This window comes from Camelina sativa, chromosome 5 (genome assembly GCF_000633955.1).
Source record: "Camelina sativa cultivar DH55 chromosome 5, Cs, whole genome shotgun sequence".
NCBI lineage: Eukaryota > Viridiplantae > Streptophyta > Magnoliopsida > Brassicales > Brassicaceae > Camelina > Camelina sativa.
The window spans coordinates 6,767,393-6,781,721 of NC_025689.1; the positions used below are offsets into that span (position 1 = coordinate 6,767,393).

The window sequence follows — 14,329 nt, forward strand, 5'->3', positions numbered from 1 at the left end:
CTTGTTAAGAAAATATGGTTACTACTTATGGCCTAATACTATAATTAAATATTGAAGTGGGTATAATTAACGTTAATTAATAGTCTATTAACGAAACGGCACGAGGGCGACGAAACGGCACTAGTTAGAGCAAAACGCTACTGAAACGGAATATAAAAAGGTCAGGAGAGTGAAGCGTAACGGCCTCGTTTTATTAATCTTGTCATCTTCTTTCTTTCTTCACTCTCTCTCTCTCTTTCTCTTTCTCTTTCTCTTTCTCTCTTTCGTCGTTTAGTGCATTTGTGTTTCCTCAGAGGAATCAGGGCAAAAAAAATGGCGACTGTTCACGCTCCTTTTCCCGCCGCGGCGAATGCTTTTTCGGGATCGAGTTCTACGGTGCCGGCGTCGTTATACGTCGGAGACTTACACCCTAGCGTCACCGAAGGTACACTCCACGACGCGTTCGCCGAGTTTAAGAGTTTAACCTCTGTTCGTCTTTGTAAAGACGCCTCTACTGGTCGTTCGCTCTGTTATGGTTACGCTAACTTTCTCTCGCGTCAGGATGGTACTGTTCTTCCATCTCTTCGATTTCGTTTGGGATTTTTTGTTTTGATGATTTTTTAGGTTTCCGGCGAGGCGTTTTCGTTGATTATCTTAGTTTTGTAGCATGTGTCGCTTATTTATCGTTGTTTTTGCGCACTTTGATTGTTAATCGCTTATGAATCTGTGTTTATGTGGCCGATTTTTTCGGGAATATGTTTATGTCTTCTCCGATCTTCGTAAATCTCCATGGATTTGTGATTTGGAAACAGAGCTTGTTCTTAGCCTGTTCACGCTTTTGATATTTGACCTTTTCGTTTATTAGTGACATTTCCTTTGGAAACGCCTCACCGGAATAAGTTTTGCTTGGTTTATTGAGCATAGATATGAGAACCAAATGCATCATCGTGTTTCTGAAATGCTTGAATAAGAAGACATTGTTTGATAGCATTCTTTTACTTCGTTTGTGCAGCTTATTATGCCATCGAGAAAAAGAATCACAGTATGTTGAATGGAAAAATGATTCGAGTCATGTGGTCAGTTCGAGAATCTGATGCTCGGAAAAATGGGGTTGGAAATGTCTTCGTTAAGGTAGTAACTCAAACCTTTAAGAGATTGGGATGATTCTGTCAATGTTTGATAAAAATGTGTTGGTGTCCTGTGTTTGATGGTGATACTGATAACGTTCTTTTTTTTTCAGAATTTGCCTGAATCAGTCAACAATGCGGGTTTGCAAGGTATGTTCAAGACATTTGGGGACATTGTATCTTGTAAGATTGCAACATTTGAAGATGGAAAGAGTCGGGGCTATGGTTTTGTTCAATTTGAGCAAGAAGATGCTGCACATGCTGCTATTGAGAAGTTGAACGGTACCATTGTTGCTGGCAAGGAGATGTAAGACCTTCTTACTTAGTGGGTCTCGGTGTCTTTCGTTTTTGCTTAGAAAGTTAGAATGAGAGATTTGACTTCTACCATATCTTTTAACAGTGGTTTCCGAATCTGAATCTTTTGGGAAATTTTATATGCAGCTATGTTGGCAAATTCATGAGAAAGACTGAACGAGTCAAACCTGAGGATAAGTACACAAATTTGTACATGAAGAATTTAGATGCAAATGTCAGTGAGGACTCTCTAAGGGAAAAGTTCTCTGAGTTTGGGAAAATTGTCAGCTTAGCAATTGCGAAGGATGAAAAAGGGTTATGTAAAGGATATGCATTTGTCAACTTCGAAAACCCAGAGGATGCAAGATGCGCAGCAGAAACAATGAATGGAACACAATATGGTCTGACGGAGTTGTTTCTTTTCTGAGATGATGAAACCGTCGTAGGTTTTGCCAAGTTATTTAACCCTTTGTTTCTTTTTGATAGGTTCAAAGAAATTGTATGTAGGAAGGGCACAGAAGAAGTCAGAACGGGAGCAACTGCTAAAGGAACAGTTTGAAGAGAAACGAAAAGAACAGAAGATGGACGCTAAGGTATTACCATAGATAAACGCATTTGCTAGTCTGTTATGATATTAATCTGATGTATGGCTGTTGTTAATTCTGAAATGAAGGTGTCAAACACATATGTAAAAAACATCAATGTTGATGTAACTGAGGAGGAGCTGAGAAAACACTTTAGTCAATGTGGCACAATCACTTCTGCAAAGCTAATGTGTGATGAGAAAGGAAAAAGCAAGGGGTTTGGATTTGTGTGCTTCTCAGCACCTGAAGAAGCTATTGATGCTGTGAAAACTTTTCATGGTAAGCTGCATGAGCATGATGTGTTGGTACACAATGGATAAATGACATAGCTCTTTGCACATCTTATCATTCTGATTATTTACTTGCGCTACAGGGCAAATGTTTCATGGGAAACCACTTTATGTGGCTATTGCTCAAAAGAAGGAAGACAGGCAGATGCAATTACAGGTTCAATTTGGGAAAAGTGTGCCGGCAGCAGGAGGAAGCACTTCTTTACCTTCTGTCATACCAGGGACATACCCTTCAGTCTACTACACAAACACTCATCCGGGGATGGTCTATCCATCATACGCCCCAACTCTGATCAATTCATCATACCCTAACGTTCAAGTTGTCACATATCCTCCAGTGGTATATATCAATATCCTTGTTATTTGTTGAAAGAATAATCACTATGATAATGTTATAACACTATAAGATCTGTGGTAGGTACCTAATGCGCCAAGAAACAATAAGAAGTACAGAAACGAACAGTTGGATAGCAATGCTGTTTCGTATGTGCCCCATGTGTATCAGTCTACTCAAATGCTTCCTTTGTCTAGAGATTCTTCGAACCAGCAGGTATTTGTCAAATACCATTTAGTTTTATTATACCTTGTGAAAGATGGTTAAAATCAAGTTTTGTAAAACAGATGCAGCAGAACAGAACATATGCGCGTGGGAAAGATATGAAGAAATTAAACCAACAAAGGCAGGCTGATACAATTGGGAGGGAAAAGCAAGTGATCGGAGAGCTGCTTTACCCTCATGTCGAGAAACTCAAGGTTGGTGTGCTTGAATTTTATTATTATGTAATATTTACATTCGTTTTTTAGTAGGGCTAGTATTGATATAACACTATACTCAGTGACCGTACTTATCATTCTTGTGCAGCCCCAACTTGCTAAGAAAATTACAGGGATGCTTTTGGAAATGGACAAGTCGGAGTTGCTTATTTTGCTGAAGTCACCAGAAGACTTAGCTGGTAAAGTCCAGGAAGCGGTTGAAGTGCTGAAGTCATCGAAGACAAATCTGACCAGTCCAAACACTCTTCGTTCTGATTACTTGGCGACTGCCGTTTCTGGCCTTTCGATTAATTGAAGGGCAAAATGGAAAAAAAAAAAATCTAGTTTACCTTGGTTGCTGCTACACAAACTCTCGTAGGATTCTTTTGTTTGTTTGTTTTTTTTGGGTTTTCTTGGATTGCTATTCTACTTTGCCTTTTTTTCTTGTGAGAAATACAGTTGCTTAAATACGACGGTATTTGTGGAGAAATGGGGAAACAGTTATCATGCATCAATTGGAAATGAAAGGCTATTACACACTAGAACATGATCGTCTTGAATGAAATATGACTTCTTCCTCAGGTTCCACTGTCAACGAATGTCTGCCGAAACATTGTTCCTCTGCTTTTGATTTTCCCTTCTCGTTTCCTTCAACCCATTTCTTCAGCTTCTTCATCAGCCTCTTCCTCCTCGAAGCTTCATGATGATGATGTTGATCAAGAGCTTCTTCATGATGATCGTCTGCTACTGTTAACGCCTGAACATCATCTGCTTGTTCTTCCATTAACTCTTGCAGATTTCGATGTGGAGAAAATACATTTTCTTCATAATTGGATCCATTTCTTATCACGTCGTGCCTTAAACAAGCATTTCTCCATCTCAGGTTAATCACTTCCTTCACTCCATTCGCATAAACCTTCTTCAATTCCTCGTACTCATCTAGTACCCTTCTATAACATTCTACACTCACCATCTTCACAAAAGCAAGAACATGCTGATAAACATAAAATGAAAAGAATCTTTTTATTTAGAACACAAAAAATTGTACTTACCTCTGTTTTCTCTGATTGTTCGGAACTTGAAAATTTCTTGGAAATTTCTTCCTTTTCCTCTTGCAACACATCAATGTTACTCTTTCTCCACGCCAATAAACCGCATGCTTTTCTCGTTTACGACGCGATATAACTGCTTCGATCTTCTCCTGAGCTTCTTTGCTTTCCCCTCAAGCAACCCATTGTCTGATCTCAACTCTTGGATTTCTCCCACAAGTTTTAGGTAAACAATCACCAAATCTTGCCTCCTCTTGTGTTCTTCCTCCATCGCCAAAACTTCTTTACGGAAGAAATTTAATTGAGATTTCTCAAGGTTCAACATGCTTTTATGCTCCATAAGCATGACTTCTTGATCTTTCAAATTACAATATTGTTCAAAACGCATCTCCATTTCGTATTCTTTCCTTTGAAGCTCCTCGAATCTGGATTTTAAACTGAGGATCTCTTGCTTATCGTGATCAAGGCTCTCTGTCTCTTCCTCTTCTTCGTTTCTTCCGCCAGGTGATGAAGAGAACTCTGGATTGCTTGCAGGTGACGTTACCTCATTATCTTCTTTCCTATAGACAAACCTGGCCCAAATCAAACCAGTTGCTGATAGTACAATAGCAACACAAACTCTCAGAATCGCTGGTTTCATAGCACCTCCACCTTCTCTTGGACCTGAACCATCCATTAATCTCCTCCTCTTTCTTTCAACTCCAAAGTCTTTCTTTCTCGTTTTTAAAAGGTTTTCGTCGTTTCGGTTTATATGATCGAAACACAGATTACAAAATTGCTAGCTTGATGTATCTTTGTGAGGGTTTGATCAAATTTAAATGGTTTAAACGAATTATGGTCTTTTAAGAAAAAAATAGTTTTATACTCCTCTTTGATTGTAAAGGAAACATGTCTTGTAAGATTATTCGTTTCCTTTGTGTGTGCTTTTTTTCTAATTGAGTTTTAAATAAGAAAGTTAATTGAGATCGGTTGCTTTTTGACTACCATTGCTTTTGCTTGCTTACTCGTTTGGGCATCGGATTCTCCACTTACACGACACACGTGTGTACTCACACTCACACGTACCTACATGTTATGTATGCTCTATACGCTGCTAGGAGCCTAGGAGGTACTATTTTGTTATGGTTAATTAAATCGAAGAATCAAAATCTGGATATCCTAAACTAGAAATTATCAACTATGATTTGACTTGATCTTACTAGATACTTTACGATCTTATTTTATTTGTAGAAGTAGGACCCAAATATTCGTAATTGGAGTCAGTCCTCATGTGGTCGTGTAGTAACGACAAATCATGTGGGAAACGTGACCGATTTGGATGATTGGGATCAAATGCGCGTAATAATAGACGAATGATGTACCTAAATTAAAAATATAAACTATTCTATGTGACACAACATGCATGATTAACGTGATAACTTTGTTGACAAAAAAGTTAATCAAGATGTTTAACAGCAAAAAGAAAAGGTGAAATATTCGGTTAATTAAGACAATAAAGTATATACATTACATGTGCTAATCAAGTAGTGAAAAAAAAGAGAAATTTTTGAAATCAAATCCAACCTAAGCGAATGAGAGAACTTGATAGTTGTATCCTTCCGAGAACCGTCAAAATGGTATTGATAACTGACTTGATATCAATGGTCGGATCTATCCAATGATTAAACTTGTGTCCTTGTTTTTATCTAAACCAAATGCTTATTTTCAAGTTATTGCATCAGTAATTTTTGATGGTTGGAATAAGATCGATAGATACCGTTAAAAAATTGTAATGAAATTTGTCAATGCAAATTTTTCAAATATTTACCTAAAACCCCTTCTGATTTGTACTCTTTGCAAATCCGCAAAAATCCCAATAGTTGACCGATATATGATTTGTTTCTTCCATATTTTAAAGATGAGAATTTTAAAAGCTTAATATTTCTCGTACCAGAAGAGACTATTCCATCATTTTTATTACTAAAATTTGTTATCTATCAAATACAAAAATTATACACGTTATGTATTAACTCACGCTGTATATATTAATTACGTATACCAAACTCTGTCACGAACCATATTCAGTTTCTACCAATGTTTTTAAACCCGACCCGGAAAACAAACCGGAACACCTTCCGGGTCGCCGGGTCATCGGGTCGACCCGGTCCAACCGCGGATCAATAATTCACTCAATTTCATTTGGTTTTATGAATATCAAAACAAAACTTTTCATATTTTATAATAATTAATCTTTGAACATTAATTATAAATTTCTAAACTTTATGATTTTGTATCCAAACAAATTAACTAGCAGTAAAATATAATAGGAAAATCCTAATAATAAAAAATGTTAGAAGAACAAATTAAAAAAATGGTGACCGAAGAAACAGAAAAAAAGAACTGGACAGTATTCATTTTGTCCCACATCGATTGTATAGGAGAAGAAGTACGTGATTGCTTCACTATATAACTCAAACCGAGAAATGGATTAGTCATAGATTAAGTATTACCAATTACTCATTGGTTCTAACTCAAATCGTTGGGCCAACCGCCGGTTCAATCACTGGGTCAACCACCGGTTAGCCGAGTTTTCCCGATTTCATCCGGTTCTTTTATTGTCCGGGTTTGAAGTGTAATCTGGACCGGGATACTTTCCGGTTCACGGTTAAACCGGTTCGACCGGCCGGTCCGGTCCAGGTTTCCAAAACATTGGTTTCTACACACTACATTATCGAAATGTTGTGTTCGAGAACACATGCATATACCTTAACTACTAAGTCATGTCCATGAACACTCAAGATCCATGCATGAAAACTCCACGTGTCATAGTACATTCGTCGGAGATAAAACGAAGTAAATGATACGTGGCAGCTGTTGCGTCCGCCTATCTACCACGTGGATGTCTAAACCGAAATAGAGCATTACTATAAGAGGAAACAGAAGCAGCTAAAGTGATAACACAATAGAAAAGATTCTTAAATTTTCAAGTAACCGAGCGAGAGAAGCAATGGCGTCAGACAAACAAAAGGCGGAGAGAGCCGAGGTTGCAGCGAGGCTAGCGGCTGAGGACTTGCATGACATCAACAAAGATAGTGGTGGCGATGTCGCGATGTATAAGGTGACGGAGAGAACAATCGAACATCCACCGGAACAAGATAGGCCTGGGGTGATAGGATCGGTGTTCAGGGCTGTGCAAGGAACGTATGAGCACGCGAGAGACGCAGTAGTTGGAAAAACTAACGATGCGGCTGAGGCTACGAAAGAAGGAGCTCAGATAGCCTCAGCGAAAGCTGCTGAAACGAAGGACGCAACCGTAGAAAAAGCAAGAGACACTGCGGGTTATACGGCGGAGAAGATGGGTGAATATAAAGACTGCACAGTTGATAAGGCGGCTGAAGCTAAAGATAAGACAGCGGAGAAGGCGAAGGAGACGGCTAATTATACCGCTGATAAAGCGGTGGAAGCAAAGAATATGACGGCGAATAAGATGGGTGAATACAAGGACTACACGGTGGATAAAGCTGTAGAAGCAAAGGACAAAACAGCAGAGAAAGCGAAGGAGACGGCTAATTATACGGCGTAAGGCTAAAGAGGCCAAGGACAAGACGGCGGAGAAGATAGGTGAGTATAAGGATTACACAGTGGACAAGGCCGTGGAAGCTAAGGATTACACGGCGGAGAAGGCTATCGAAGCAAAGGATAAGACGGCAGAGAAGACCGGAGAGTACAAGGACTATACGGTGGAGAAGGCGACGGAAGGGAAAGATGTTGGGGTGAGTAAGCTTGCGGAGTTGAAGGATAGTGCGGTTGATACGGCTAAGAGAGCTATGGGTTTCTTGTCGGGGAAGTCAGAGGAGGCTAAAGAAACAGCTGTGGAGACGAAAGACATTGCAAAGGTAGTCTCTTGGAACGTTATTTTCATGTGGAATGTGGAGTATATGTCGAATGGTTGATGTAATGTAATTGTTTGATGACATAGGAAAACATAGAGAAAGCTGGGGAAGCAACGAGACAGAAGATGGAAGAGATGAGATTGGAAGGTAAAGAACTCAAAAATGAAGCTGGAGCAAAAGCCCACGAGGCCTCTCAAAAGACTAGGGAGAGTACTGAGTCGGCAGCTGAAAAAGCCCAAGAGGCCAAAGATTCTGCTGCCGTAAGGTAAAAAAAAAAAATGATATGTTTGTTATATCTTTTCATGTTTTTGAGATCTGAAGGTAACGGCTAAAACGTTTTGTTTTGATGTGATTAAATCATATATAGGGGGAATGAAGCGAAGGGGACAATATTTGGAGCATTAGGAAATGTGACGGAAGCCATAAAGAGCAAACTGACAATGCCATCAGATATAGTGGAGGAGACACGCGCTGCCCGTGAGCATGGAGGGACGGGTAGGACGGTGGTTGAAGTCAAGGTGGAAGATACAAAGCCGGGTAAGGTGGCAACTTCACTCAAGGCGTCCGATCAAATGACTGGTCAAACATTCAACGACGTTGGACGTATGGATGAAGAGGCTCGCAAAGATAAGGGAAAGCTGTGAAAGATTAGAAAAACATAAATGTCTTTTGGACCTTTTTGTGTTGGATGGATCTGTCTTTTATGGGGTTTGTAGGCGGATAACGTTTTCTGATAACTTCTTAGTTTGTATTCTTATTTTCTATTTATGCAACTTTTGGAAACTTGTTCTAATTTCTCTCTAAATTATGGGAGTTAATCTTTGGCACTTGGCAGTGACTTCCATACAGTTTATGAAACTGTGACTAAGCATAACCTGCCACTGCAAGACCGAAGTACAATTTGTTTTTGGTAACCAATACTTATAGGTGTACGTGTTTTAGTTCCCTAATATTACTAAGGATAAAGTAGAAAAAAAACAAACATTGTTTGTGTATATTTGTTTGATAATGTGCTTTGATCAAAAAGTAGTAGGTTGGAAGAAAAAAGTTAATCGATCGAATTACGTTAATTATGTGATTTGATATCGTCGAAGTGAGATATTTTGGCTCGGACGAATTACAATCATGGATTTATTGATTGGCGTAGCATAAGAGGACATATTGGAAACAATGAAGTAAGGTTGTCTTGTTCGTGGAGGAGAACAAAGCACCACATGGGTTCGATTAGCCTCTCTATGGATATTCTTGTGGATCAAACGTGTTCCAATCACTGACATGGCTTGTTTGTTTCTTGTTTCTATGCCATCTTTAGTTTTGCAACTTATATACCAAGTTCTGATACAAACTCACACGTTTAATATTGGTCTATTACGTTGAATTTAAACTTTACATATAATATTTATTTTGACTATACATTCCGGTGTTTATGGGAATGTAAAGTGGTTGATCAGTGAATGACTTGATTCTAAGTCAGTGAACCAAATGATACTAAATCTTTTTACAGCAAAATTAGCTGGTTAGAAAGATTTGATAGTTGCTGCAGATTTATTCAAGTTATAGTAATTTTTTTTTTTGTTAGAATTGTATGATAGTGTAGTTACAAGATTTTTTGTTTGTTTGTTTGTCTGGTCCACTAGTGACTCATGTTTTAAAGTTCTTTTAACTTTATACGGGATGCGACAAGAAACTCTACAAAGGAAACGTCGAATCCTGTGAAAATTTGACTGGAAAGGATAGCCGAGAGGTGGAACCTCTATCCTAAACGTCAAACAAATGATACATATTGTCTTTATATCTCCAATCTTTTTTTTTCTTTAATTGGAAAAACAAATGATAGTCATATTACATTGGAGATCTCGAGGAGAACTACAAAAGTTGCACCAAAGTCGATAAAACCATAAAAATTCAACTAAGCAAAAAAAAAACAAACCCAAATTCATCTACTTCCATAACGTCTTGGTCACACCCAAGACATATGTCCAGAAAAGTCTCTTAAAGGTCATCCACTTGATTACTGATTAAGTACATTTGGAATGAACATGTCTTTGTACATTATTGGTAATAAACTGGATCCATGAGAAACAACCTCGTAAGCTGGATTTAGCATGAAAACTTCACACCCTGTAGCCCGTTTTGGAATTTTTATGATTTTATTGATGACGTTTTCGAAACTTTCATTTAGCATCAGTTTTGTTCAAAACTAGACGCCTTTTTATAAAGTATTTGGCTAGTTGCATCTTGCTTGATGTCTTTGTAACCGTGGTTGGTATCTTCAATAGAACAAACTTGAGGGATGACTTGAAATACTGAGGAACAAATGAGTCTCTAATCTCCTCCGTCTCTGGAAGATTGTCAAATTCCAAGTCGAGTGAGTTCAGATTCGGGCAGTAACCAAGAAACGTTGCAAACATTCCCCAAGAAGACTCAGGCAACGAAGCATGCAAGCAAGTCAAGTCAAGTTCAAATGTTTTTTTTTTTTCAACGTATTTGGGTAATATCAATGTGGTTTATTGATATTAGCTTTCAAAGCTCTCCAAGTTTGTAGCAATTCAGTGATAAAATTGTTGTTTTATTTTTAGTTTACACGTTGCACTAGTTGTACAAATGCTATTTTTTCTTTGAATCGAATTTAACATTTTATTCAAAAAATATATAAATATATAAATATATATATATATATATCAATATGGTTTACACAATGATGCACGTACGATTCTATATAAATTTTCCGAGTAATTAATATTGTTGGCGATTGACCTAGTTCAACACATTAATATTATTATTATACCTTGTCTGTAGTTATCTAATATATTTTTTTTGTCATAAGCATCAAAATTAAATAACAACATTAAAAATGTTAGTTAAGATTTTTTTTTTTTTTTTCTCATATAGTATCTTCTGTGGAAAATAATTACGGGCCTTGGTCATATTTATGACTTATGATTGATTTCAAATATTCGGATTTATACAATCATACATCAATTATAGCTTAAAAAAAAAATGTTTGCAATATCGTAAAAAAATAAAATAAAAATCTGAAGAGATTTATCTATTTAAATCTCGTCCGCTATTCAGATAAGGCTATCAATCATCACAGCTAACGATTTAAGGAATAATATTTTCTCACGTTGAAGAAAATAAATCAAAGTTCATTGTTTTGTTTTGTCTTTACTTTCCTATATAATTTGAAAATTATCTCCTTTTATGGACTAGAACAAGCCAAGATTACAGCCTCAAAAAAAAATTGTTGAATAAAAGAAATCAAATACGAATTTTCCAAAACAAGAAAAGAAAAAAACAACAAAATCATGCCACGTGTAAAACATTCAATAAAAGGTAGTATCGTAATAGTATACGCAAGACCACACTTGATTATATTAAAAAACATCATCTCTCTATCTATCTCTCCGTCGTCACCTCTCCTCCTCCGACTCTGTTTTTTTTATAAGACGTATCTCTCTCTCCCTCTCTCTCTCTGCTTCTTCACCACCAGGACCAGACCAGAGACAAACTTTTTTCTTTTCATATTTGGTGTTTTGTCTCATTAAGGGGTTTTGTAAATTAGAATAATTATGGGATTGTGGAATGGGAAAGGAACCGGAGGATTTATCCTCTACCTTCTCGTAGGTTTCTCCGTCGCCGTCTTCTCTGTTTCTTACGTCGGAGACACATCAAACCCTCATCTTCATCTTGTCTCTTCCTCCTCTCCTCTCTCTGCCACCGAGAAAGTTTGGCCGGTAAAAATTAAAGTTTCTTCCTTTTTTTCTGAATATTTCCTTCCTCGTTAACTTCGTCATTAAAAATCATTTTTGAATTGAAAATTACTTAACCCGATTTGGTATTAAGTATTAGCAAACGTGTCTTTGACTTCAAAAAAAAGCTTTGGAAGAATCTATATAAAAAGTAAAAAAGTGAAAATTTTGACTTTTTGATTGTTTTGTATGAAATTTTGTGAAAGTAGGATTTGAAGTTCAGCTGGAAACTAGTTTTGGCTACTGTGATAGCGTTTTTAGGATCTGCTTGTGGCACTGTTGGTGGTGTTGGAGGCGGTGGTATCTTCGTTCCTATGCTCACTCTTATTCTTGGATTCGATACTAAATCCGCAGCTGCTATCTCCAAATGTAACGAATCTTTCAATCATTTTATAGTTTTTTTTATTTATTTTTTCTTTAATGAGAGAATTGTTTGATGTGTTGTTGATGATGGTGAAGGTATGATAATGGGAGCATCAGCATCATCAGTTTGGTACAATGTAAGAGTACGTCATCCGACAAAAGAAGTACCAATCTTAGACTATGATCTTGCTCTTCTCTTTCAACCGATGCTTCTTCTCGGTATCACTGTTGGTGTTTCTCTCAGTGTTGTCTTCCCTTACTGGCTCATCACTGTCCTCATCATTATTCTTTTCGTTGGTACTTCTTCGAGATCTTTTATTAAAGGCATTGAGATGTGGAAAGAAGAGACTTTGTTAAAGGTTTAGTTTTGTGACTCTTCTTCCATCAAACTGAATATGTTTGAGACTTGGGATAATGAAAATGTTTTATGTGGTTTTGTTTTATAAACAGAATGAAATGGCGCAGCAACGAGCTAATATGGTTAATTCCCGGGGAGAACGTGCGTAAAATGCTTCATACTTATGATTTGTATTTTCTAATGTTTCTTGATCTTATACGTAACACATTGTTTACTCTCTTTTGTTGATTCTATTGTTGCAGTTTTAATCGACACAGATTATGAGCCGCTTTACCCCAGAGAAGAGAAGTCAGAGCTGGTGAGCTAATTAGGTGTATGCAAGATGATTTTTTTTTTTTTAACTTGTTGGCTCTTCAAGACTTGCATAAAGATTCAAGAACTTGTTTACTTGCAGGAAATAATACGCTCCAACCTCAAATGGAAACGGCTTCTAGTTCTGGGTACTGTGTGGTTGGCTTTCTTGCTCATCCAAATTGTCAAGGCAAGTCATCTTCTTCTAAACATTCTCAATAATGTTGATTTTGAGCTCTCATTCATCTAACTCTAGGTTTTATACAGAAGGAAATAAAGGTCTGCAGCACAATATATTGGATTCTATTCGTCGTACAGGTAATAATATATCTGCTCCTGATAATCTTTGATTGTGGTTTGTGCATTTACTAAATCAAAGTCATTTGGAACCATTTTTATCATTTGTAGTTCCCAGTTGCTTTAGTGGTTTTTGTATTTGAAGCAATGAGATTGTATGGAGATAGCAAAAAGAGGCTGAACAGTGGAAACACTGAATGTATCTGTGAAGCTACGATCGAGTGGACTCCTATGAGTCTAATCTTCTGTGGTCTATGTGGTGTTGTTGGAGGTGTCGTAGGTGGTCTCCTCGGATCCGGTGGTGGATTTGTTCTTGGCCCTTTGTTACTTGAGATTGGAGTCATCCCACAGGTACACACAACAACCCTATCAATATATGATTTAAAACCTAAAAATCAATCATCTTATTTTCTTTAATCATTTATTTATTGTTAAAACAACAGGTTGCTAGTGCGACAGCTACCTTTGTGATGATGTTTTCTTCGTCTTTATCCGTAGTTGAGTTCTATCTCTTGAAGAGGTTCCCAATCCCATACGGTAAGATCTCTTAAAACACACACACCGGGAGAAACTTTAAGAGTAAGGAAACTGATGGTTACTAATCTTTGTTTCAATGACAGCAATGTACTTGATGTCGGTATCGATTCTTGCTGGTTTCTGGGGACAATCTTTTATAAGAAAGCTCGTGGCGATCCTGAAAAGAGCGTCAATAATCGTGTTCGTTCTATCAGGAGTCATTTGTGCAAGTGCTCTGACAATGGGAGTGATTGGGATAGAGAAGAGCATAAGGATGATACATAACCATGAATTCATGGGATTCTTGGGTTTCTGCAGCAGTCAGTAGTGAAATCTTAAATTTGAACAAAAGTTTCCAAAGTGTTCTGCTTTGTTGATTCATTGGACAATTTCGGTTGTCCAGCATTACCATTATTATGAGAACTAGTTATATAAGATCAGATTGTATTTACTTGCAGTCCAAGTCATTTGTGCTCTGTTCTTGGTCAATACATAAGTTGACCATCTTCAGAAGTAGAGTGTGTGTGTCTAAATTATTGTCATATCTTTGTATTCAACGTTGTATTATTGCATCTCTGCATGCTTGCGAGAGAAACAATAAATAATTGAAACAAGTCTTTTTCTTCTCACATATTCGATGTAACTACTACAAGTAAAAATAACGTGTTTTTGTAATATTTCTAATTGGAGGGGTAAATAGATATGGACTTTGCTAAAGATTGTTGAATAAACAAAGCCATCTTTTTAGACAGTTGACTAAGAAAAAATCATTTTCAGACGCATTATTTTTGGGTTGACAGTAAC

General features: G+C 37.3%; 2 protein-coding genes and 2 pseudogenes across 2 annotated transcripts; 3 read left to right on the plus strand and 1 right to left on the minus strand.

Annotated features, from left to right (window-relative positions):
• On the plus strand, positions 55-3,364 carry LOC104785862 (polyadenylate-binding protein 7-like). The gene is made up of 10 exons (XM_010511147.2): positions 55-544; positions 992-1,110; positions 1,220-1,413; positions 1,548-1,801; positions 1,887-1,993; positions 2,074-2,263; positions 2,358-2,614; positions 2,693-2,824; positions 2,896-3,027; positions 3,137-3,364. Exons 1-10 carry the CDS (start codon positions 313-315, stop codon positions 3,341-3,343), a joined length of 1,824 nt encoding a protein of 607 aa, XP_010509449.1. The 5' UTR covers positions 55-312; the 3' UTR covers positions 3,344-3,364.
• Positions 3,539-4,934, minus strand: LOC104785861 (annotated as a pseudogene).
• Positions 7,000-8,775, plus strand: LOC104785860 (annotated as a pseudogene).
• Positions 11,347-14,154, plus strand: LOC104785865. The gene is made up of 10 exons (XM_010511150.2): positions 11,347-11,685; positions 11,910-12,069; positions 12,160-12,422; positions 12,514-12,562; positions 12,664-12,719; positions 12,816-12,902; positions 12,980-13,030; positions 13,121-13,360; positions 13,453-13,546; positions 13,630-14,154. Exons 1-10 carry the CDS (start codon positions 11,521-11,523, stop codon positions 13,851-13,853), a joined length of 1,389 nt encoding a protein of 462 aa, XP_010509452.1. The 5' UTR covers positions 11,347-11,520; the 3' UTR covers positions 13,854-14,154.

Coding starts and splice junctions, on each gene's coding strand:
- LOC104785862 (XM_010511147.2), top strand. CDS start 313: ATGGCGACTGTTCACGCTCCTTTTCCCGCCGCGGCGAATGCTTTTTCG. Junction 1,414..1,547: donor ATTGTTGCTGGCAAGGAGAT/GTAAGACCTTCT, acceptor TTTTATATGCAG/CTATGTTGGCAAATTCATGA. Junction 1,802..1,886: donor AATGAATGGAACACAATATG/GTCTGACGGAGT, acceptor TCTTTTTGATAG/GTTCAAAGAAATTGTATGTA.
- LOC104785865 (XM_010511150.2), top strand. CDS start 11,521: ATGGGATTGTGGAATGGGAAAGGAACCGGAGGATTTATCCTCTACCTT. Junction 11,686..11,909: donor CCACCGAGAAAGTTTGGCCG/GTAAAAATTAAA, acceptor TTGTGAAAGTAG/GATTTGAAGTTCAGCTGGAA. Junction 12,720..12,815: donor GAGAAGAGAAGTCAGAGCTG/GTGAGCTAATTA, acceptor GTTTACTTGCAG/GAAATAATACGCTCCAACCT.